The sequence below is a fragment of the Athene cunicularia genome (assembly GCF_003259725.1).
Source record: "Athene cunicularia isolate RWA chromosome 24 unlocalized genomic scaffold, athCun1 chr24_part1, whole genome shotgun sequence".
Lineage (NCBI taxonomy): Eukaryota > Metazoa > Chordata > Aves > Strigiformes > Strigidae > Athene > Athene cunicularia.
Genome location: NW_020799132.1, coordinates 5,193,372 through 5,214,287, shown reverse-complemented (window position 1 = coordinate 5,214,287; position 20,916 = coordinate 5,193,372). Strand labels below are relative to the sequence as shown.

At 51.6% G+C, this 20,916-nt stretch overlaps 1 protein-coding gene across 1 annotated transcript in view; it reads right to left on the bottom strand.

Annotated features, from left to right (window-relative positions):
• NECTIN1 (nectin cell adhesion molecule 1) overlaps positions 1–20,916 on the bottom strand; it is a 74,295-nt gene that overhangs the window by 42,111 nt on the left and 11,268 nt on the right. The window contains exons 2-5 of the mRNA XM_026863584.1: positions 12,439–12,789; positions 11,454–11,756; positions 10,915–11,032; positions 6,619–6,770 (exon numbers count right to left, since the gene is read on the bottom strand). Of these exons, the coding sequence (XP_026719385.1) occupies positions 6,619–6,770; positions 10,915–11,032; positions 11,454–11,756; positions 12,439–12,789 (924 nt within the window). The remainder of the gene's footprint in view (positions 1–6,618; positions 6,771–10,914; positions 11,033–11,453; positions 11,757–12,438; positions 12,790–20,916) is intronic.

The window sequence follows — 20,916 nt, the reverse complement described above, 5'->3', positions numbered from 1 at the left end:
GGCGGGGAGCGGGGAGCAGCCCCCCCCTGCGCCCAGCCCGGCTCCCCCCGGCAGCCTTCGGCCTCCCCAGACCACAGCCTGGCAGGCCCGCAGCCTCCTGCCATGGTGCCCCGGCGCTCAGCGGCCAGGTTAATTAATTAATGGCTCGGGACAGGTCCGGTTCTCAGCGGGCATCGCTCCGCACGCATCCGCTGCTGTCAGCCCCACAAAGGGGGATTTACCCCGCTGCCCACCGAGTTTCGCGTCTGGGGTGCGAAAGAGAGCTGCACTGCGGCCTGGGGGGAGAGGGGAAAGTGTGGGAAAAGGATCCCCTTTTTGTGTTCGAGGGGTGCGTGAAATTTCTGGAAACTGGTGTGATGCCTGAGCGTGCTGGGGGCCCCATGTGAAAAATCCATTAGGAAGAGTCTGGAGAGAATTAAAGCCGCTGTGAAAAGCGGACTGGAGAAACAGGAGACAGCAGAGTGGAGGGAGGGGGAACAAGCTAGGCTTTAATGCCAGCATAAAAAGCCTCCACCCCCCCCCTCCTGCTACCCCCCAGCCCTCATAAAAAGAGGGAGTGCTGTATGAATAGGAATTAAAGCAGCAACACTATCTGCCCGCTGCCCGGCTCTGCCAGCTGTTGCATTCAGCCCAGCTTCCTGTCCCCGTGCCAGGAGCCGGACCTCTGGGGCGGCAGCTGGGAGCCCAGGGAGATGGGGGGTCACCCTGGGCTTTGCTCCGGCACCTGCCCGAGCCCCCCAGGTTCCCTTTGATCCCTCCATGCAAGGCGGAGGGCTCCGAGCATCTCCCTGCCCCAGCTCCTGCCTTCCCCCTGCAGCACCTTGCCACCGCTGAGACAAACAAGAGTGGCTTCGAAAACACACATTTTAAAAATCGCATCTTTTTTTTTTTTTTTAATGGCTCGTTTCCAATTAAAATGAGATGTATGCAAATCATCCTGCCCGTCCATCAATCCCTTATCTAATGTTTTTTTTTGAACCTGCTGGCCAATTTCAGTGCTATCTGACAGAAGAAGAATGAGCCAAAATTATCCCTATCATAAAGCTCTTGGAGAGAACTGGAGTGGGATCCCTGGTAGAGGTGGGAGCTAAACATCATTAGACATCAGAGAACCCACAGGAACAAGAGGCTGCTCCCAAGGGCAGGAAGGGCCTAGATCAGAAAAAGCGTATCTTTAGACACCAAGTAATTCTTCTATGATATGCAGATCCACAGGAAACCAGCTTTCAAAAGCTCTTCTCCTCACCACACTGCTTAGATATTTTAAAAGATACTACTTCCCGTGGATACTTTTTTTCTTGAAGTCACATTTCCATCCTTTTCCCTTCAATCATAAGGGCTAAGAAAAAACCCAGCACCAGCTGAGATTCTCAACTGTAGCCATGGGCATTGAGGAAAATGTCGAACTCCATGAAAAATTACCTTCTGGACATTTGTCAGCCCAAGCTGCTCCTTGCATGAAGCTTCTCCAGAGGAAGGCCCTGGAATTCCTTCTGCTTCGCAAAATCAAACACCCGCTGCAATGGGAAGCAGGAGGCCTTTGGCTGGCTCTAGACAAGGTGAGCAGCAGCCTCGCGGAGGAGCAGGAACCTTCATTCCAACGGGTTCACGGAGCTTCCCAGTTCCCAGATGGCCTCAACAAATACAGTGGTGATGTGTGAGTTTTTCCGAGGCAGATTGCTGACGGCAGACTTTCCCTGCCAATACAGTCCACGCCAAGTTATGGCCAGGACTTTGACCCGCTGTGTTACAGACGTGTACGTGAGTGAAGAGAGGGCGATACCTCTGGGCCTGCCTCAGCCGGGATAGGGCTGCAGTTTGAGAAGCCTACAGCACTGCCGTCCTTTCTCCTTCACAAGAGCCCTTGCATGCCCATCTCCGGCTTCAAGGGATCCTGCCTTTTCCTCTCCCTGCCAGGGATTTCTGCTCTGGCAGAGGGGACAGGAGGCGGTGGGGGTGAAAAAAACCTCTGGCAACTAATCCAGAAGTTTAGCAGCTGCCACTGGCATTTCAGAGTGTGACGGCTTTTAGGCCAGATGCCAAACGTGTCTTAAGTTTTAATCTCTCTGTCAGGTCACCTATTGCTTGTCAATCAAGCGCCGCTCCCGCAGGGGCCGTTGGCACAGATGCCATCAGACAGGATGCAGCAGACATTCCTACACGCCATCCAGAAGATTAGCATCAGACAGACCCCCCGGGCTCGCACCCCTTTAGCCCCTGGCCTTACATCCTCCCGCCTAAAGCAGCCACAAGCGCTGGCTGGTGCATCGTGGCACGACCCTGGCCGGTGGCTGGGCTTCGGGTGCACCTGCTCCAGGCTTGGGATTTAATGCTTCCCAGAAAAAAGCTTTCTTTTGTGCTCTGAGCCTTAGCAAAGTCCTGCTGCTGCATGGCAGAGGGCTCCGGTGAGCCCCACGGGCTGTTTGCAGTGACCTTGCTGGGACGAGATCACTGGTGGTGTGTAAATAACTCCCTGCTGCAAGGCAAGCGAATGGGGGGGGTGTCAGCCGCTGCCAGCCCTCCCTCCCTCCCCCCGCCAGCCTGTAGCACATCCAAGGTCGGGGCTGCAAAGCCGCCTGCCCACGGGTTGGCACGACCCTGGGCCGCGAACGGCACAGAGCCTCCCGTTCTCACGGGGCATCGCACATCCTGTCCTGCCTCCTGGAAATCTGGGGCCTGCAGAGGTGGGGCTACACCAAGCAAGCAACTTAGGGAGCCTGCAGTATTCTGGAGGAAAAGACCCCTTCCTGACCTCGGGAAAGAGGCAAGAGCCCTGCAGCAGAGAGGCTGACTGTGGCCGCTACCTTGGCACAGGCTCTGCTCCCCCTGCTCCCCCAGCTGTGATTCTCCTTTGGTTTTGAGGTTTGCCTGGTGCTTGAAGGCCCATGGGGAGAAAAAGATGTTTTAACATCTTTCTCCTTGCGCTTCCTCTGGCTGAAGCCAATACACAAGAACATGAATGTCCCCTTGCACAGACACACAAATGTGTATGCACACACATGTACAAGGGCCAGGGTATGTATATGCACGCAAGCCCACGTAGCCAAGCACATGTTCGTAAATACATGCACGTCCACGCACGCCAATGCACTGGTGCGCTTGTGCCCTGCACGCACACCTGAGTGTGCAGCTGGCCATCCCTGAGCAGGCATGCGGGCTTGCGAGGCCCATTTGCATGCCAGGATGCAGGCTGGCCTCACACGTCTGTGCACGACCACCCCACCCACGTGCAGGCACGCGGGGACACGCATGCAGTCTATAACCACAGCCTTTTATTATGTCACCCAACCGCCTGTAATAAATAGTTCCATGTCACCCTACATGGCTTGGCTGCGACTGACAAAGGTCCTGCAAGGCAGGAGGAAGCTATTATGGGAACAGATTGCTGGAATAAAATATTAAATTTCCACTTATCAATCTCTTTAATGTGCTATAACTCTAATAGAAGCGTTCAGCCTTCATCCTTTGAACAAATCACCCTCCCCATGATGGGGAGCTGAACTAGCCCTGCACTCCTCCTCTCCAGGACCAGGGCTGGGAGGAAGGATGCTGGGTGGCAGGAGGGGGGGCAGGTCTGTACCCAGGGAGACAGAAGGGGAAAAAAGCTGCTGCAGGGTTTTCTCTGCATCAGCCTTCTGGTTTTTTTTTTTCCTCCCAAGGCTGGCTGCTCACTAGATTGAACTCCATTTATTGCATGCCGCTCTTGAAAGAGGTTTCGTGGTCCACTGACAATCCCTAAATTGCCTGCAAGACCCAAACAAATGTACCTGTAATAGCTGAGCGAGGACGGCTGAGCCCTCCCCAGCATGGTCTAATCGGTCCTTAGGGAGAGCTGGATAAACATATTCAGATCCCATGAATTATTAAAAGCATTTTGGTTGGGTTTTTTTTTGGGTTTTTTTTATGTGGTGGAGGCCTGGCCTACTGTATTGGCTGCTAATCCCTCCTAGCAGGGCAGCTGTGGGTGTGCCCTTCCTTCCCTCTCATTTAACCTCAACCCCGCAATTCGGACCTTTGGGAATAAATTGAGATTGCAGGCAGGCAGACATCAACCCCAAGTCATTCCCCAGGAATCCTGCCGGTCCCTGCTTTTCTCGCCAGAACTGAGCTGATCGAGCATGAGAACGATGCTCTACCAGTCCTCTGAAAAAAAACACCGGGAAGGGAGACATTGCCCAAAGGCTGGAGGGGGAACCTCTCGTCTCGTAGATGCAATGCTATTGTGGTGCGGAGACAAATGAAATGCTGGCAGGTGGCAGCTGAAAATATGAAGAGAGGGCTCTATCTGGTGTTTGGGAACATGTGTCCTGACACTGCAAGAGATACGGGGTGGTTGGACAGACAGAACAACAGCAGGACATGGAAATACAGGCTACGCAGAAACAAAAAATGAGACAAAGCCTGTTCCTCTCTAAGTCTTCTGCAATGCCTGTCCCACCTCCTTCTCTGCGACTGGGGACTGCGCTTGGAGACTTTTCCTCTCCAGCCACTGTTTCAAACGTGACCCAAGGTACTAGTTACCGCGTGCGATAGTTTTCTATTGCCGATGGGAAGCGAGTCTGCTCAGTTTGAACCAGGCAGTTGCCTGCACTGTCTCAGAACCGCAGCGCCTTTGGGGGCAACTCCCATGAAACGGCCAGCAGCTGTAAGGATTTTGGCCATGACCTTCCCCCGGCTTCAGGCGGTTGGGCAGGGCGGGTGCTGCTCCACGGCTGTCCTGAACAAAGAGCTTTGTTATTGTGGTGCCTTTCACTGGCAAACAGAAAATCCCCCAGAGAAAAGCCTATACCAAGAACAACTCAGCAGGCAAGGATCCAGGACAGGAGGTGTGAATTAAAGGCCTGCTACAGTGATAATGATCATAAATAAATACTTGGTAATTAGCATCTAATTAGCACATCCCATCCGTTGACCTCCAAGCACTTGGATAGAGGAAGATTAGCCGGGTTTACCCATGTTACAGAAGAGGGGAACTGAGGTGGTGAGGGCGCCAAACACAGTGTCACTGCTAATTTCTGGAGGTCACCTGCCCAGGCCTCATCTTTCTGCTTGCTCAGCACTTACCACGGTAGAGCGCGGGTGGAGGGGGCTGGAGCTCGGCCCCTCTGAGAAGCCCGTTTCATCCCTCTTAGGTTAGAAAACTCTTCAAGGACTGGGGTGGCCCGGAGAGGTGGCCTGCTCTCAGCACAGCCGATGCTCTGACTTGCCTCAGGCTGGACAGCAGGAAGGGCTGGGGACCCCGGGAACCTGTCCTGTACTCCCCCGTGCACCCCACTGCCCTTCTAGCTTTTGCAGTCCGTGGTGTTTGCAGGACACAGGCAGGCAGCAGCTCTCCAAGCTCACGCGCTGCAGTCACATCTCCCAGCGAGAGCAAGTCTGGAGCTACGACACCCCACGGTCCCTGTGGTGAGACCCCTGGAAAAGCGGCCGTGTGCCGTGGTTTGTGCTGCCTGCCCACCCGGGTGGCCATGGTCCCATGCTGGGGTGTAGAGCGAGCACCTGAAGGAGACCCGTGCTGAGGCTCCACAGCGCTGCTGGCCAGCTGGGGGGCCAGAGGGGAGCCTCAGCAAGTTGCCCCAGCTGCCAGGCGTGTATCCCAGCTTCATCAGATGGTCACTCCCTCCTCTGTCTCCCGAAAGCCTGGAGCTCACTGCAGCGTGGCAGTGCTCCAACTCACTTCCCTCTCTCTCGTGAGACCCACAACTGCTGGTCACTGCCTGTCATTGACCCTCTGATAAAACGAAACACTCCTTTTACCCCATAGGAATGGGGGAAACTTCCCTTCCTGGCTCTCAAAGCACCAACAGCCACTTTTCCCCTTTGGTCATGCCTTGCAATATCATTTTGTCTCTTTGATATCAGGCTACTGCCATATGTTATTTTTTCTCTTTAACCTAGTTTTTGACCTCACTTTCTCTTCCTGACACTACCTAAGCATATCCATATATCTTTTCCTAAGTCCTGTGCCTACAGGCTACACAAATCCCTTCTGTCTCCTATGACGTCACACAGCATCACTTCCCACTGTCTGCATCCTGTGATGTTTTTCCTTTCTGGAGCCCAGACAAAGCTACTCAGGTGCTCACAGCCTCTTGGTAATCTGTGGCAGCCAGGTGAATAAATGCACAGACCAACACTGGAAGGAGCACAAGTGAAAAATCATGAGAATTGCCTAACATCAGAAACACCAAACATCATCCTGAACAAATGACTCATCCATCTCATGCTCTACTGCCTCAGTGGCAGTCTATATCCTCATCCTACTCTTTCTTCTACCTTCTAACAAATATATCCCCGACATGTCTTCGTTTTTAACATGTCCAGTGATGACTCTGAATCCAAAACAGAAGATGAGGGGGAAACAAATTGCATATGTCTTTGTGTAAGAAAGGAAAAGACAAGAGGAAAGGAGAAAAAATCCAAGCCAAACCGGTGCAAAGCAAAGAACTTCACTGCTCCCTTTGCATTATGGAACTCCCCACCCTAGAAGGAGACACTGGTGATTAAGACAGACAGTAAGGAGGTGTAACTGACTGGTAGTTGTCAGCTGTTCACACTCCTCTCTCCCGACCTCCTCCTTCTCTTCTGTCTTTCAAAGCACACCAACTGTTTTCCTACCTGTGACATTGACTTCCACCAAGCCTGACCGTGTACCGATGGCATTGGAGGCCTCACAGATGTAGGTGCCAGCCACGCTGTAGGTGACAGGCCCTTTAAAGTAGATGGTGTTGTTCTGGATTTCCACGCTCCCTGGCAGAGTCCCGTTTGGCCTAGGAGAAACAAAGATCATGGTTGATCCCAGAGATGAGACTCGGTAGGGTCAAGCAGTGTTGCAGAGATGACAGTGACATGCTGCTTCTGCACCTGCCCTTGGGCAAGTCCAGAACCTGGTGGCTGGAAAATACCCATTAATGAGGTCAGCCTTGAAACCAAACCCTCAGCCTTACAGGCAAGTCAGTAGAGTGTCTCCAGGGTAAATCCACTGCATGGTGAGAATCATGTTCTTTACATGGAGTGGGGGTTTTTATCTCTTCTCTGTGATTACAAGGGACATGGGACATCTTTCGGTCACATACAGCCCCTTGGGTTTGGCTAATGGGATGTGGAGCACTTTCAGTCTCTGTTCTCCCCTGTCTAGAAAACAGACTCAGAGCCTTAAAGCAGTTAATTTTCCAGCACAGTCCCCGAGTAGCTACAAGCTTAGGGCCAGGCAACTCTTGTTTTGGGTGGCTCATCTTTAGCAGGCTCATTTTCAGTGTGTTCGTCCATCCCTGACTTCCCATTTGATGAAAAATACAGGAATGGGACACCAACCTGACCCTGCTTTACTGATTTCTTGCCCATGTAACTCTTCTGGGCAGCTGATCAGCCAGTGTTAATTGCATCTCAAGCTCGAGTAAAACAGTGCTGATTTAGAGCCCTGCCATCTATGACCTGCCTATGTCTGAATAGTCAGGTGTGAAAGTGGAATAATGCAAAACTAAGTCTAGAGATACACAGAATAAATGAACAAAGGCAGATAAAAAATTTTTAAAAAAACCCCATGTGTTAGGAAAAGACACACACGGTCTGGTTATTCTTAATTACTGAAGCAAAGTAAAGTAATTACTTTTCTTAGGCAATTAAAAATTACTCAAGTAATTCTTTCCCCTCCTCCGAACAAAAATGTGCACATATTGTCAGCAATTTGTAAGAAACAAAAGGGAGTAATGGGGGTAAAATTAGGTTTGTAAAGAAGTGCCTAAATGCTCACACACCTATTTTGCACGTCTACGGATACACAAAGGCACGTATGTATAGCAAACACATTAATCTTTCCAAGCTACATCAAACCAGCGACCCCAAAGCTGATGGAAGAATAGAACAGCCTATTGGATCTCTGCCTGTAGGGCCCTGGATCTATAAGAAGAAAAATATATCTAAAAACTGTGCTGTGGGTCGCCAAGGAAGGCTATTGCTTCCTCCGACAGCTCCCCCGACTGTTGCTCATCACGATCCAAATGAGAGGCGAGGAAAGCATGGCTGTTTTTTACATGCCGGCCAGGAGCAGAACATCGGCAGCAGTTAATTGCTTTCTGACCCCCAGGAAGGGGAAGAGGCACATATGAGCACATGGATAAACCAAAGATGCTGGTGGCAATTTCTCTGGCTGCCCAGCCAAAGGAATGAGGAATCGGTTTGGCATTACCGAAGTGGTAAAGTTTGATATCACCCGAGTGGCCCTGTGGGAAGGAAGGGGATGGCCGTGGGTCTCGGTCCCAGCCCTTAACCTCCCTACACACTCGCACCACGTGCCTCGGGGGTTGGCTGCGGTGCAGTTATTTATCAGGGTTTCATCCCACCTGCTTGGTCTGCTCCTTCCTTGCAGGGCCCCATTCGCAGGCAGTCTGAGGCCCAGAACGGGTGAGCAGGAGTCTGCTGAAAGAGCCAGGGGGCAACTTCTCTGCCCCAGCTTTTTCTTCCTCCTCCCATTCCGCCTCTATTTCCCCCAGGCTCACTTGTGCTCTCTCACTCTCTACTCTCCTTCTGCCTCCATTCTCCTTACCGTCAGCTGCACTCCATCTTTCCTTGCCATCATCTTAGGTCAATAATCCTATACTCAGTCCTAACTGACCCAAGTGTGCAAAAAGGCAGAGGCTGGGGAATTGGACTGAAATGCTATCAGGCTTAGAAACCTGTACTCTTTAATTCTGTACTTTCTCTCTCTCAATTTTTATCTCCACAGTTCCTTCTCAAAGCAAAGTATTGATGCTTGCAGCCTCTTAGCTCTAAGTTAAGAAACCCTTGCCAGAACAAAAGACAGACAAATGGACACACACACAACTCACAGAGAATCCATAGGAAAACAATTCTCCCCAGTGTTTAAAAATCATAAATCACACAAGGATGTAAGAACCAACTCAACACCTGGCTTAAAGATGCGCCGTTCCCGAGAATCGTTTCTGCCAGAGCTGAATTTATTACCAGCGCCGTGTGTAAACCAGGTGTGCAAATGACGTGTCATACTCAGACTCGGTCACACAGCGCCGTGCTCAGCCCTGCCACCTGCATCCCCTGTTGTGTTTGAGTCTAGTGGGTAACTAACCCCCTTTCCTGCCCTGGGCTACAGAAACATCACCTGGCTGAGCTGTTTGGCACCTGGGTTACCCTGTGCTTCAGCTCTCAGCCTGCCTTCAGCATCACGATCAGCAGGAGCAGGCTGCCCCGGCAGAGATGGGGCCGTGCGTGCTGCTGGCTCTGCCTGCACACAGCCACAGAGCCCAGGAGCTCAGCGAGCGCTCAGCCGCCAGCCCCGCGTGTGAGCAACAGCACAACAAAGGGATGAAAATAATTTGCCTAAAAGCAGAGAGAAAACCCGCCTCCTGTCCCCGGCTTCATCTCACAAGGCTCATTTCAGCTCAGTTTGCCAGTCCTGCTACACAGAGATAGCCTAAACTGGGACCTCTTCTGCCTTGGGTGCCACAAGGGGCATCTTTGCCTCTAACACTTTCCTGGCAACGTTGTGAGGAACCCAGAGAGCCCCCTCGGAGTTTAAGTCAGAAACTGGCAGAATCAACAGAGGGAGAGATCTGGGGATGAGAACTAGAAAAAAGGCAAGATAAACAATCCTCTTCAGACCTTCGCTGCGAACAGTTCGATCTGGGAAGCGAACTGACAGAGAATACGCCTAGCTCCTTGCAAAGCCATTTTGAGAGCCTCTTTCATGATGACAAACTCCAGCTGAAAACAAGAGAGGATCCATTTGATCTTTCTTTTTTAAAGATACATGAGTGCTTATAGAAAAGGAAGAGAGGGAGAGAGAACCACATCAGGTTGCATCAATTCCCATCCGACTCCCCAGATACCCCTCACTCACTTTTCAGTCCCTTTAGTGTGTTCAGCCAAAAAGCTGAAACCCTGGAGGGACAAGGAATTGCTTTTGTTTAGTGTCAGTTGCATGGGGATGAGTGCTCGGAAGGGGAGCTCTTGCTTACAGCTGGGGCTGATTCCAGGGAAAGCTTTTTTTCACACGTACATAAATTCTGTGCTATTTGTGCCCCTTTAAAGAAGGGCAATCCTGGGTTCTTTTCCAGCTCTGCTCCTGAAGCGCTTAGTGGCGCTGGGAAAATGATTCACCTTGTGGTATCTCAGCTGCTTCATGTCACCAGGGCAGAATATTATTGCAGTGAAGTGAGAATGGGAAGTTGTCCTGGGGACTGAGGCTGCACTGTGCTGGTAGCAAGCTCCGGTGCAGCAGAGGGGAGAGGGGGTGTGTGTGATCCTTACCTACTGCCCTTCCCTCCTGAGGCTGAACTGGAAGATGCTGGGAGGAAACTAGAGCTGAAAGACAGAGGGTAACTTCTGTCCCTCACACGGTGAGGTGGTTGTGTATGGCTCAACTAAAATGCTAGTCCCGGCTCTGTCAGCTTCTGATAAACTTCTGATAAAGCCCACCCGCCCAAACCAAGTCCCTTGCTCTAGTCCCTGCAAACACTGCCCTGCCTGCCTCAGCAGCACAGCTGCCCTCTAGACAGGGCTGGCAGGGCAGCAAGCCTTGGTTTGGGTCTCAGCTCAGCTTCAGAGGATGGCCAGCACAGGAGAGGGTGAGCCAGAGAGGCCAAGGCTGAAACCAGCAGCTTCCCTGGTTCGCAAATAAAGAAAATATTTCCAGTCCCTGTGCAATGGAGGCGTCCTGGCAGAGCTGTGCCAGGGAACGAGAATCAGCCCCAGGTATTCCGCAGTAGCACAGCTCCAGCAACTTCAAGAGTCCAACTCTCCCCTTGCAGCAGAGGTTTCACCTTGGAGTAACCCCACTGACAGTAATGGGACTGGGCCCTAATTGACCAGAGGGTGACCGAGGTTTTTACAGAGGCTCCTCGGCCCTGTTCAAAGGTCGAATGTGCTGCTGAGAGCAGAAGCACTGCAGGCACTTACAGCTTCCATTCATAGGTGTGAGCGGGGGGGTTGGCATCAGACTTGCATATCAGCTTCACATCCTTCCGGTTGAGATACCAGTTGCCATCAAAGCCCTCAATAGTGACTTCTGGCTCATCTGCAGGGGGGCAAAAATGACAGAAAAGCAGGATGGAGAAGGAGAGGAAAGAGTTATGGAAAAGGAAGGAGAAAATAAAATAGAAAGAGATAAAGGGGCCAGGGTGGGAGAAGGAGAGAGATTGCAAGGTGGGAAAGGTGATGGGACAAGGAATGTGAGTGGGAGAACGAAGGAGAGAGATAAGGGAAGGGACAAAGGGACATGGCAGAGGCAGAGAGAGAAAGAAGGTGTGAAAAAGAGAAAGCACATGATTATTCCAAGGGATCACTTCAGTTTTCACTCTTCAGAAAACAGAGAGCAACCCCCTACTTCAGCCCCTCTACCAGACCAGCACCTCCCCTTCAGAAAACCCCTCTTTTGCCAGACCCACCCCAGGGCTAACCAGGCAGCACTGCTCCCCAGCCCTGCCAGGCTCACTTACACTGCACGTTGAGGGTCATGCTGTCGGTGAAACGATCCAGCTGGTAGTTGACGACGCACATGAGCTGCTGCCGATGGGCCTCTCGGCTCGGCACCAGCCGGTACCGGCTGATCACTGTGATGGTGCCATTGCTATTCCGGATCTCCTGAAACTCCGCTTCCCCTTTGAGCTTGGTGTCCCAGGTGACAGTGCTGGGCGGCTTCCCATTAGAGGACGTGCAGGTGGCTACCAAGATCTTTTCTGTCCTGCCAGACTTCGCAATAAGTGGCCGCTTGGTGCCCTCCATCCGATTTGTGGGCTTGGCTGCGAGGAAGTGCAAAAAGGAGAAGAAGAAAAGGGTACAGAGGGATGGTTAGAAGAGTAGAAGAGCAGTGCTACCCTCTCTACTACAACCCAAGAGACACCTAGCACTACTGAGCCTTGTGGTGAATCCACAGCTGCTGCAAACTGCCAGCATCCTACTCTGGGGAAAGACGGGTGGAGGTGCCCTGGATGCACGATGGAAAGTCAATCCTTTCCTGTCATAGGTTTACAGCCCTATGTTAGACAGAGAAACTGAAATTGGAGAGCAAATGAATCAGGTAGACCTTGGGTGGGGTTTATTCACTCACAGCTCTAAGCTCCATGGACAAGCTCTACTTGTGCTTAGGATCTCTCCCTCTCTAGTCTTTTCTCTCTGTTCACTTGACAGTCACCAGCTTATTAAAATTCACCACTCTCTTAGGGAGCAGGTCACTGTTATTGCACCTGCATTAAGAGAGAGGGGAACTGAGGCCTGGGAAGAAGAAGAGGCATTTCTGTGATAGCTCAGTGAACCACCTACCCTGGGTTCCCTGCTCTTCACCTCTTCACAGTCAACTCGATTATCACAGGTAAAACTTACACTCAAGATTCACCTTTGCCCTGGGCCATGAGTCTCAGGTTCCTCCAGACCTGTTCAACCGGAGGCAACAATTCACACTACAAAGCTTGTCCAGTATCTTACCCAGCACAGTGAGGTTCAGTTGACTTTCCCGGTTGCCGGTTGGGAAGGTGGCAAACTCACAGATGTAAACTCCCTCATCCTCCAGCTCTAGCCGAGAGAGCTGAATGGTGCCATCTTTGAAGGAAGGATTCCGGAAAGTCACCCGCTCTTTGTAGGGAGAGAGGATGGAGACCCCCATGGCAGGGTTGTAGATGGCCACATTCTGCTTGGTGCCGTTGGTGGCTTTCTGCCACGTGACCTGCGTGATCTTCACATTGGGGAGCGGATTGGTGAAGCTGCAGTGCAGGACCACGTCTGTCCCGATAAACCCCGAGACTGTGTCATTGACTAAGACAATCTGAGCTTGCAGCCCTGCAAGAAAATGGAAAGATGTGAATCTACGCGTACTTCTTAAACAGAGAGACAGAGAAAAAGAACAGTTCTTGGACATCAGGCCCACGAACTCCTTTAGTTATTTATTCCATTTACATCCACCTGCAGCGTCATTCCTGTTCATAAACACCCTCCTCCCCACAACTGGTGTTCACAGTTCACTACAACCAGCCCTCACGCTCCGCACCCAACCTAGGGCTCATGATCACCGAAAGGCACAAGGCTGGATCAGTAATAACTGTCCTGCCGTTTGTCCTCAACTTTGGACGACACTAAATCAGTTATTGTAAATATACAGAGCATGCGTATCTGGGGGCATATGAGCACTGATATTTATCAGCACAGCATATCCTAACACGTGCTAACACACGCTCAGACATCCATTCCATCCTACTGGAAATGCATCAGTAATTAAATGAGCTGCGAAGACTCAGCCCTGATTTCAGAGCAGCAATAGTTCCCATACAAGAATAGATTTACAGCACTGCCGATACACCTTGTATGATCTACCTGCATGATCTAGATCGTTTCTGTGGCCTTTTTTTAACCCCAGAAGTGGCTACATTTAGGAACCTTCCATCTTGATTCCGCGGAGCACAGATGAAAGGTGCCTGGGAGAAGTGGTGGCTGCTGCTCACGACTGCTAACCTGTCTCAGTTGATTCCTCTCCTGACAGTTGGGGAAAAATATCTCCCACCAGACGGACCCTGAAATTCATTTTTGGCTGCCACTGTGTCTTTCCTTAATCTGTATGCTTAGAGATAATGCTTTGGTAATTATACAGCCAGTATTTATATGATAAATATGATAGAGAAGCAAGGTGGTAAGAACAAGAAAAGCAGGTTCTGCTCACTGCCTTCTGGCAGAATCTGAAATTGGATGTATTCTGGGAGGCTGAGAGTAAAGGAAGGAAAGGGGTAATAAAAAAAGAAAGATGTACAAAGAGTGAAGAACACGAAAGAGTAATAAAAGAGACTGAGGCTGTGGAAAGAAAAAAATGCATAGCAAGAGAAACAGGACAGCATCTTCTAGCTGAGGGGACCGAGCATTTCTGAAATGTCACCCCTACCCCATTCTTGCTCCCTGTGCAAGGCCAAAATGAACTTCTCAGTCTTAGCCCCCACAGACCCCTGGCAGATGTGCCTTGGGACTTCTACAGGTGAACCCAAGCCACAGCCCCCTTCCTGCAGTTTCACACACAGAGGTGCAGGCTTACAAACGTCTTCTCACCCCCAAACAGCACCTTTACCCTTCTCTCGGCACACTCTTCATGTTGCCCTCTCATTTCATGCCTGCCGGACCCAGCCTGATCTCAGTCCCCACAACTCATCTAAGCTGCTTATTTCGCCCCTTCTCCTTCCTTCTGTGCCAAGCCTGTGACCCTGAGGACAAGCCTCAACAATCCAGCCCGGCCTTGAGACGCCATCAGCTGACCACAGTCATCAGCAGTTAAGACCGAAACTCAGTCTCTAGAGCTTTGTGTGAACTTGCCCCCTTCCCTGAGTCAAAGCACCGGTTTGCCCCACACCCTAGCATTGCAGCTGGGTGCTGAGGAATGTTTTTCAGTGCTGCTTACAGCCACAGCAAAGCACTGGTGCCCTCATGTGCCTGCATGCATGAAGCCATTAAGGCCTCAGACGCCGTCCGCTGAGCTGGCAGGGTTGCACATTCCCCTTCCCAGTGTGGCCGGGCCTGTTTTCGCCATGCATATCCCTCCAGAAACCAGAGGGAAGGGATGTTCCTGCTCTGATAAAGTCACAGCCACACTATGTTTCTCCACGCCAACCGGGAGGCACTGGCCTACTGGAGAAGGATGTCCCGGCAGCCAGACACAGTGAAAGACTTCTCTGACACCAGTCTGGCCAGTGCCCTGTGGGACCCCCTGGCCCACGACAGTCTTCCTGATGAAATGAGGGCACCGGGTGCAGAGCAGGGCTGAGTTTAGCTGATCCTATGCTGGGATGTGAGGAAAGAACGAGTGGATGGGGAGGGGGGAAGATGTCTCCAACATGCTTTGCAGCATATGCTGCTCCTTCTACCCTGGAGGTGAGAGAAGCCTCTTGCAGAATTGCCCACACCCGCGGAGGTGAGCAACAGCTTTGCCAAGCAGTCTGGCTCTGAAGCCTTTAGAGCCTCGCAAAGCGTGTGGGAGCTTGCCGGAGAGCAAAAGCAATCACGTAGCAAAGGCCCTGGGAACAACCTGCCGCCCATCTCACGGCTGCCTGGCTGTAGGTGTGCTCAGCACTCCCTCTTTCTCCCAGGGCTGCAGGAGAGCGGATTCATCACCAGCGGTCCCCACCTCTTTCATGAAGGGCCCGTGCCCCTGAGCAGAGCCCGCCCGGGGCTGGGGCGATGGCACAGTTGGCTCCGCTCCCACACAAGCTCCCTGACCCCCCACAGGCCTCAGCGGTTCCCTTTGAACCAGGCTTTCGACATCCCAATAAAAGAGGCCCCGTTCGTGACAGCAGGAAGTCGTGGCTCAGCACATCCTTACAGTGCCAGGAAAGCCAGGGATGAGCCAAACCCCAGAGAGAAGAGGATGGAAAAGCCACCGGCTTCTCCTCACAGGGCAGCTGGGATGACAGCCTGGCCTCTCCTTAGCCAGGCGTGCGGCGAGGAGCAGCCTCCTGCGGCCACGCCAGGCTGAAGGCCACCGCTGCCCAAGGATGGGCACCTAAGACATGCCCCTTAAATAAAAATACTGTCAGCCAACCTGGCAGAGAACGTGGTGTATATCACAAAAGCGATCAATACAATCCCTCACTTCATCATTGCTATGCTCTTTCTTTACACTGTGATTTCCCTGCAAATTAACAAATGACCCTTTTACAAATCAAGTGATTTTTCTTGACCTTGAGCAGCAGTAACAATTCCCAGTTCTACCCCTCCCCCTGCCATGGGATCCATGCAACAGTACAAACTGTACTCGGACACGAAGTGGAGAAGAAGGAGACTTTGGTGCCGATGAACCTGACCCCAGAACTGTCCTGCAGAACCTTCCTCTGCCCAGGTGTAAAGAGTCAGACTTTCACCTAGGGAAAACGCCGGTGCCAGTTGAGGACTGTTTGCCAACAACAAAATGCTGCCAAAGCTGGGATTCAGGCCCCTACATGTAGCAGCTTTAACAAAAACACATTCCAAACTTTCTAGAGGCTTCAGGGGAAAAGGGAAAAAAACCCAACAACCCAACAAGCCAGCAGAAGAAATAACAAAACAAAACAAACAAAAAATACCCTAAAAAACCCCAAACACCGTGCGGAAATCGCGTTTCCTTTCCAGGTGACTGAGTAACTCATGGCTCTTTGGCAAGACAGGATAAACTCTTTATGTTCCGCTCCTCCAAGCCTCTCATCAGGGAAATAACGCACCCGTTGCTCTGCTCCGTACCGCGGCAGTAACACCCACACCTCAACAACAATGATGAGGAAGGGGAACGGATGGAGTAAAGGGGTTTTGCGAGTTGCCGGATCAGCTTCCCATGCTCCCCATCCTAAATCAGAAGCCAGAGGGCAAACTAGCTGCTGTCACGCTCTGGGGAACGTTTGTTTGCAAGGTGGCTGAGCTGGGATGGCGGGTCTTCCCTCGCCCCATTACACGCTCAATAATTCATCAGGGCAAATGCATAGATAATTGATGGCAATGAGCATGCAAGGCCGGGAGAGGAGGAGAAAATAAAATCCCTAATCAGCCTCTGGAGAGGCTCAAACATATTAAGCAGGATGTGTGTGTGCATGTGCAGCGCTGGGGTTTGCCTTGCTTTCTCTTTGCTGAAGGATGTGTGTGGTCGGTATGGCAGAGAAAAGGCTTGGGACGCATCCTGCCATTTGCAGTTCCGATGCCAGATCTCCCGGTGCCCACCAACCCACTCTGACACCTCCCAGGGGGCAGCCAGCACACGAGGAAGGATTATTAGATGCATAGGCTGAAGCTTGCCGAGCTGTGTTTTACTCATTAGCTTTTGGTGTTACTTTTTGTTAGGGACCAAAAGCAGCAAAAAGGCCCAGCTGAGTGCCAAAGACATGTTGGTGCCAAGACCTCATTAGTGCAGACCTCTGAGATCCTGCTCCTCCACCTTGCCCTCTGAAGTGGTTTGTGTTGATGCCTTTCCCCACGATCCCAAACCCAGATATCTACCAGGTCATGCAAGGCTTGGGGGCACCGTGCAGCCCTCACGGTGCCCCGCGGCACAGGCAGGGGGCTGGGAAGGGAGGTTTGGATTCCCTGGGTGCGAGAGGTGCTGGCGAGGGAGCGGGGTAAGTGGCAGCTGGTGGCTCTTGAACCTGAAAACCCTAAAAGCCCGGGAGGTGATGTTACATTGAGGCTCCCACACCTGCAAATCTGGTTCTTGCTCCCCCATATAGAAAGCTCTGGAAATGATCTCCAGGCACTAGCTAGCTCTGTCACAACAGCCTCCTCCAATCAATGCCTCTTTGTTAAGAACCATGTGAACTCCACACTGCTTTGCACAACCTTGCCTCTGCTGAGCCTCTCACCAATTTCTCTCCCTCCTGTTCCATGATACTCATCTCACCCCGAGGGCACTGAAACAGCCCTTGGCAGTAGTGTGATGAGCCACCCTTTCGTGTGGCAATATCATGCCTGATGCAAATGTTAGAGGAATCAGCCCTCATAAGTCTTTGCATCACTTAGAACTAACCCGAAGGGTCACGGTCGCCGGACCTTACAAAAGGACAAAACAATGCATCACACTTCAAACTACAGAAGATCCTACACCGTGATTTTGAGACAGCCCCTTGCCCTGCACCTTGGCTATGGGCAATGATGCCCTGTACATGGCTCTGTATGCCTCACAGACGCTTCGAACAGATCTCCAAGAACCTTCCACGAGGGGAAAAACGGAACAGGAGCTCACAAAACTGCTGCTGGCACTTACAAATTTTTCTCCCAGTATTTCCGCATTAATCTGTCAAGTCTTCCATGTTTTTAATTTAAAGGGAAGACAAGGTTTGAAATGCAACCCTTGTGGGGCAGAATACAACCAGCCTCCACCAGCCCAAAGGAACACCACAGGTGTGTTAGGCAGGGTGGGAAATGGAAAAGCAGATCCTAAATGCCAGCAGGGGAATTTCAGGTGGCAAGAAGCTAAGGTGTGAGCTGGTGCTTGGCCAGGATATTGGGGTTAATACCTTTCCTCTTGCCAGAGAGACTTTTATATTGATTGCCAAGCATTCAAATCGGTACTTTCCTGCTCTTCCAAGAGCACAGTGCCTGCCTCACCCCACTTAGTCAATGGCGTGCAGCCCACTGCAGTGAAGGAGTGGTCTCCAGTGACTCACCAGCATGCACTCCCTGACTTTCACTGGAGGGCTCTCTGTCATGCCCTGATTCAGTTCTGCCCCGCTTAAGTGTGGAGCTTGAACCCCAAAGGGGTTAGAACGGGGAGCCTGAGTTTCCAACACAAGGGGAGGGGACCTTCGAAAGAGATGAGAGTAAGAGATGTGGCAAGATTACAGCTGCCAGGTGACATTGCTGCAAATGAAAGTGAAAGGCCCGAGATAACATTGTCATCGGGTGGGGGCACATGGAGAGAAACTGCAAGCCCAAGCATCCCTTCCCCCAGCTGAGAGCTTTACGGGAGCTGACGGAAATGGCAGCCTGCACAATGCCCCATCTGGCTCTCATCCAAATCCCTCTCAAAAAAAAAAAAAAAAAAAAAAAAAAATCACTGGTTCATATCCAGAACCAGCACACAGTAGCAACAGCAGAGAGGTTCTTATCTGAGGACCAGTCAATAGCTTGGATTGAGTGAGGTCTCCAGCCAGCCCTTCACTGTCTGCTGGGACAGGGCAGTGGAGATGCCTTTGGGATAAAGCAGGGTTGCCTTCTGCCTATGCAGTATTTCCTCTTTGGATAAATACAGCACAAAGCAGCCTTAGGATCCACCTGAATGAAAGATCTTTCCCGAAGGGCCTGATCCACTGATGCTCTGTTTGTTCTGTTACGGTTTGGGAATTCTATTCATTGAGCCACCACTGGGATTCACACAAAGGCCCTAAACAAGACCAAGGCCATGTTCGTCCTAGGTGTTCTCACTGAAATAGATGAAAGAAAAGCAGATACCAGGGGGAGACCAGCCACGGATCAAACAGGCAGCCAAAATCAGAGATGAACACCAGACTAGACCACTAGTTCTTGCCATCTGTGCTTCAACCCTGCAAAGAGCCTCAGTTGTGGCCAACGTAGTTCCTTAGGAAAAGGGCTGCAAACCAAAGGAGTGGGAAGGGAACAACCATGTCTGCCTTTGCTCCCGGCTGCCACTCTTTGCTGTACTTTTCCCAGCTTTCACACACCCCCCAAGTCATGGGGAGGGGAACATGCCCCATGGCAAAAGCAGGAAGGCTGGCAGAGCAGGGCTCCTGCTGAAAGAGCTGACACAGCGCTGGGAAAGGCCTTCCTGCAGTAAAGCTCTGAAACCCCATGCTCAGCAACAAAGCACAAAGGCTCCTCAGTCACCGCGGAGGAGCCAGCTCCTGCCGCCCGCCCCGCCCCGCCAGCATGTCAGCTAATCCTTCGTCAAGAGCTGCCAGTTCCCACACACCTGAGCAGCGAACCAGGCCGCCCCTTGCCTCTACCCGATGTGCACCAATGCTCAGTACTTGGCCCACTTTCCTGTCCATGCAGCCTGTCCCTCCAGGCCTTTTGGACCGGAGTCTACTCCAGCTCCTTCCTCAGCTCTTTTCCCGCTGTGCGCTTTCTCATGCCTGTCCAGTGCAGAAGACTCTCACCTCCTTTCCCCTGTGGCCATGTGCAGCTGTGTCACATCTCCCTCCTGCCCCCGCTACCCATCTCCAAAAACGGGGAGAGGATTGCCTCTCAACCTGGTCTACAATGCTTGTTTCTTTGACTTGCCTTCCCTCCATTTTAGCCTTACAAATCTGCCCACCCCTCTTGTGTCTCTCCAACATCATCACCACACCCCAAGCCACTCACTTCTCTTTTCATCCCTAGCCACTAGTTCCTCTGGATCAGCACCAGAGACTGTCCAAGACCATAAAATTCTGCTCTAGGAAAAGCAGGCAGCCGGCCAGGCAAGGAGAAGGGTAGACAATGAACAAAAAACCCAAGACCCTTCTCTCAAAAGTATCCTCATTGCCCGCCAGCAAGGACAAAGCCAAGGTCTTCTTTCTTACCAACTCTGACCTGTAAACACGAGGGAAGACTGAGAAAGGGGGACCACATTCAGAGCCAATGCTTATTTGGTGGTTGGGTGGGGAAGGGAGAGCATAAAAGAACAGTACAGCTGGAAAATCAAGTGTGGAGGAGGGGAAAGGAGCTGAAGCATTGAGCAGGGGGAGCTAATTAAGCTGAGACTGGCCTGAGACCTTATCTTGATGGGCTGAGTCCCTGAATGTACATGAGTATTTTCTCTGTCCTGCCTCTTTCTTGGACTTCCGTGTTGCCTTGGATGTTGTTCAAGGAGCCCCAGTCCAGGGCTAAATATTCTCACTATTAGAGCTCTCCAGGTGCTAAGGAGGAGGGATTTAATGAAGAGCTGTGAAGAGGGGATCAAGATAGTAACCCATGAAGAGTCTCATTTCCGAAATGAAGGAACTCAAGACTGAAGAGATTCAATAAAAACAAAAATAAACTTGATGGCACAGAAAGAGAGAACTTCAGATCCTTCCTTCCCTGCCTGGGCTGACGGCTCAGAGCTGGAGCAGGAAACTGGGGAGCTCTCAGGGCTCGGGCGGTGATGACTCACTCGCCTTCACAATGGGAACGCGACAAAGCCGAAACTCTGCTGACTCAGGCGTGACTTCAGCGACGGGGTTAATATCTGGCAGCTCTAATCTGACCGCCCCACCAGCCTCGACACCCCCTGATTCCTTCTGTCCTGCCTCAAATCAATCTTTTATCAGAGGGGTAGATGTCAGGTCACAGGCAGTTACCGAAGGATACAAACTCTCTGGTCTTCTGTCCAAGCCACGGTGAAAAAGGCACCCCTGCCAAACCACGTTGGCATTGGCCAGGCCTGTAATTTTTGTGAAGATCAAAACTCCTACTTTCCTATAGTTTGAATGCATGTTAACGAGTCACAGCTTTCCGATTGCGGTCTTGCTTCCCCCTTGTCTCTCCTTCCATTAC